This window comes from Nannospalax galili, unplaced genomic scaffold (assembly GCF_000622305.1).
Source record: "Nannospalax galili isolate Female #2095 unplaced genomic scaffold, S.galili_v1.0 scaffold183, whole genome shotgun sequence".
NCBI classification, from domain to species: domain Eukaryota; kingdom Metazoa; phylum Chordata; class Mammalia; order Rodentia; family Spalacidae; genus Nannospalax; species Nannospalax galili.
This window is the reverse complement of record NW_008350555.1, coordinates 3,574,489-3,578,343: the sequence shown is the minus strand read 5'-3', so window position 1 is coordinate 3,578,343 and position 3,855 is coordinate 3,574,489. Positions and strand designations below refer to the sequence as shown.

At 55.7% G+C, this 3,855-nt stretch overlaps 1 protein-coding gene across 1 annotated transcript in view; it reads left to right on the top strand.

Moving 5' to 3' along the window:
- The first annotated feature begins 2,400 nt into the window (after nt 1-2,400).
- Nucleotides 2,401-3,855, top strand: part of Gdf6 (growth differentiation factor 6) — a 16,444-nt gene continuing 14,989 nt past the window's right edge. Inside the window, exon 1 of the mRNA XM_008847855.2 lies at nt 2,401-2,912. Coding sequence (XP_008846077.1) covers nt 2,534-2,912 — 379 coding nt within the window. The 5' untranslated portion in view covers nt 2,401-2,533. The remainder of the gene's footprint in view (nt 2,913-3,855) is intronic.

The following is a 3,855-nucleotide window of genomic DNA, read 5'->3' as shown; positions in this document are numbered from 1 at the left end:
TTCCCAGAGGGGAAGGATGGAGCATACCACAGGAGGTGTTCTCCCATGGATGACACTGCACAGGCCAGTGCACAGAGCAAGATACAGTGCTGGCTTAAAGGGACCACAGACATCCCAGGGGGTGTAGCTAGTCCCAAAGACTGAGGAGTTTTGAGCTGGTGGCTTTGAAAGGTATGGTGAAGAACTGCAGAAAAGGAGAGGGGAGGGGGAGGAAAGAGAGGGCAGGAGATAGAGATTTTGAAGGCAACAGGTTTGGTATAAAATGTTAAGTGGCAAGTAATATAGGAAGGACATGTGAGTCAAAAAATAAAGAAGGGGGGAACCCACAAAGGTCAAATCATTGTGATTTGCCATAGTGGCAAAAAAAAATCTAATTTTAAAATTTTAGTTCCTCTCAATTTGTGTCCTTGCCGGGTAAATGATAATCAATTCATCTTAAGCCCAGAGAGAGGAAAGAAGAAAAAGTTAGAGTAAAGCAACTTCAAGTCTAAGACAGAATTTGGCAATCATAAAACTAAAACTAGGAATGTACACTGGTTTGGGGTAGAGCCAGAGCAATGGAAGATCAAAAGGAAGGCAGCCAGGCTCAACAGCCTAGCTGTTAAAGCCACAGACTCTGGAGCAGCATAATCCTGGGCCTGAGGTTTCCCCCCTGTAAAATAGATTGATGCAGCTAGTATCTCAGGATTGTTGTGAAGATTAAGTGAAATGGTATTTGCAGCCACCTTACAGTTATGCCTGACACCACCTCTCTGTGGGTGTTCACCATTATGTGAGGGGAGGCCCTGTGTCCAGGGTGAGAAGCATGCCTCAGACCTTAAGAAAATCAGAGTGAAGGGCAGAAGGGAGCAAAATTCTGTTCCCTAGCAGGATGTCAGGCTTGCAGGGACCCGAAGAAGACAAAGAGGAAACTGAGATGGAGGGGAGGACAGAGGGAGAACAGAGTAAGGATGTTATCGCCTGAGCCTGAGATTAAATGAGTACTAGAGATGTGCAAGAAATGGGATGATGAGGCTGGACCAGTGATGGGTTTGCTGGAGCTGGGAGAGCACCAGGCTTGGAGGCAAAGTCTGGGCTGCATATCCCAGGGTGCATACTTCTTGGCTCAGTGAGCTAGGAAAAGTCACTTACTCTCTTTTTCTTTCTTTCTCCTTCCTCTGACCCCAAGAAAGTGAAAATAGTGCCAGCCCCACAGCAGTGAGCCTATTGAAGGAGGACATTTGTGGTTGATGTTTGAGCACCCTATAACTTCGGTTTAGGGCGCTGAGAGAAGCTACCTCTCACCGCCTGGTCTAGGGGCGTCCAGGCCCAGGGAAGGAGCGTAGCAGTGGGCGGGGAAGACACTCACTGGGAATCTGGGGACAGATAAAGGAAACTCCTGATAGGGGCGAGGCGGGGCTGAAGAGAAACAGATTGGGGTAGAGTTGCGAAGGGAGGGGTCCGCTGGAAGCGAGAGGGAGAGACCGAGAAGAATGGGTGGGAGGCAGGGAGATGTGGAAGAGCAATGCAAGAAGAAAAGCAGGCTGGGGAAAGAGGGCTCGAATCCGAATGAGAAGGAACTTGGGGAAGGAAGAAGTCCTGAAGAAAAGAGCAAAGAGGAAAAGACAAATAGGGGTGCAGGAGACGGCGGGAGGCCCGGAGGAATCGGGAACGAGCGAAGGAGAAATGAAGCTGCTGGAGCCTGGGCCAGAAGGGGTTGGGGATAGGGAGAAGAGAGGCTGGGGCCTGCAGAGGGGCGCAGCCGCTTCTAGCGTAGATCCAAACTCGGAAGACTGGTGGCCTTTGCCTGACCTCGAAGGTCTCGAATAGACTCGGGTCTTTGTGGAGAGCAGCATCCTACCGGGAGAATGGGGCTGCGAAGAGCTGGACCCTGCGCCTGACTTCCTTGGCTTTGGGCTGGGCCCCGAGCGGAGCTAACCGCGGGCTTGGAGGTTGCAGCGGAGGAGAGAAGGTACCACCCCCGGGAGTCAGCTCGCAGCCTGAGGCAGAGGCGCCGTTTCGGAGCAGCTTCCCGATTCCCCGCTGCTCACTCCAGTGTAAGTGCTGGCCGGGGGAGAGAACTGGAGCGCGGCTGCGGAGGGACTGCTTCTCCGACGTTGCCAGCGGGAGCCTGGCGCTGCGGGCAGTCCGGTGCTACCCAGCCGAGAGTCGGCGACGTACCGGTCGCCGGCCCAGCACTTGGGGCCCCGCGCTGCACTCAGGGCCCCTCAACCTCACACGCGTCCCGCGGGGGCGCTGCGCCTTCGTGCCACCCCAGCCCACCGTCGCCCCTCACTCCACACCTCCTTCCCGCACCACCCGGCCTCCCTCCACCCTCCCTCCTGTACTGCCCTCCCGCCCCTCCCCTCCCGGAGAGGGGCGGGAGGGGGCGTGGCAGGGCCTGGGTTTGTGTAGCGGCTACCGGGCTCCTCCACTCGGAGTCTGCGGGAGGAGCGGAGCCCCCGCCGCTGTCCAGCCACTTGGTGCCTTTCGCGCCCAGCGCCGCCGCCGCGGTCGCGGTCGCCTCTGGGGAAGACGCAGCCACTCGCTAGCCATGGATACTCCCAGGATCCTGCTCTTGGCCATCTTCCTCATCAGTTTCTTCTGGGATTTGCCAGGCTTTCAGCAGGCTTCCATCTCCTCCTTGTCCTCCTCCTCCGAGTTGGACTCCACCAAGGACGTGAGGAGCCGCAAAGAAGGGAAGATGCTACGGACTCCGCGAGACGGTGCCACCGGCCGGACGCCCCAGGAGCGACAGCCGCCGCAGCGGGAGCAGGAGCCGCCCGGCAGGGGCCCGCGCGTGGTGCCCCACGAGTACATGCTGTCAATCTACAGGACTTATTCCATTGCCGAGAAGCTGGGCATCAATGCCAGCTTTTTCCAGTCTTCTAAGTCAGCTAACACGATCACTAGCTTTGTAGACAGAGGACTGGGTAAGTAGCAAAGAAAGCGCTCGGCTCCTCTCCCGCTGGAGCTTGGCAGTCAGAGCGCTGCTCCAGCTCTGGCTGGAAGCGGCGTTTCTGAATTCCCGTCCCATTCTGGACACCTCCCCTCCTATTTTCTTAAAATGTTTTTCTTAAGCCCAAGTGTCTGAGTGTGGTTGCAGATTTTGCTCCTGTCTGCAACCCTCCCTTTCTCTCTTACTTTTTCTTCCTTCTTTCCTTTTCTTGTTTCCTCGTGTTTTGCCGAAGGGAGCGTGGTGGCCACTGGTCTGGTAGTTAGAAGAGGTAGCGTGGTGGAAGACAAGTGACTGGCAAATGATCCAGGATGGAAAAGGACCGGGGAGAAGACTAATGGACCCGACTAATGATTGGTGTAGGGTGTGTGGTCCTCTGCCTGAGCTTTAGGGGGCGAGCCTGGCGGGCTCTAGAGCGCGACTGCTTTGGAAAGGCTGGAGCCTCCTGCCTCTCTAGGAAAAGCCCTCACAGCTGGTCAGTCGCGAGAGAAAGTCTAGGACCAGCGTCAGGCAATGCGTCGGTTCAGCAGCCCTGTGGGTTCTCCTGCAGGCCTTGCGCTGGGCGTGGGGAATGTCAGTCAGGCCGGCACCCAGTACCTTCTGGGACTTTTTTTCTTCCTTCAGCATCACGCACCTGGAGGCTTTTAGGCTGTAGTTTACCGGCGGGCCCGCAATAGGGGTCCCTGAATTTGTGAGGTTATTGGTGCTTAATGCATGCTTTCTTAGCCAGATAACATTCTTCTCTCTGAGCATTTAGGGTTCCCCTCTGCCAAGCAGGGTGCACGAGTCTGTGGGATCCTCACCTTCCCCTTCTTGCTTTCATTGCTGGATACATGGATACAGCGCGGCCAGCGTCTTCAAGAGAAAACTCGCTGCTTTGGGGAAAGTTCTGCGGGCTCCTAAAGAGGGGGGAATATATA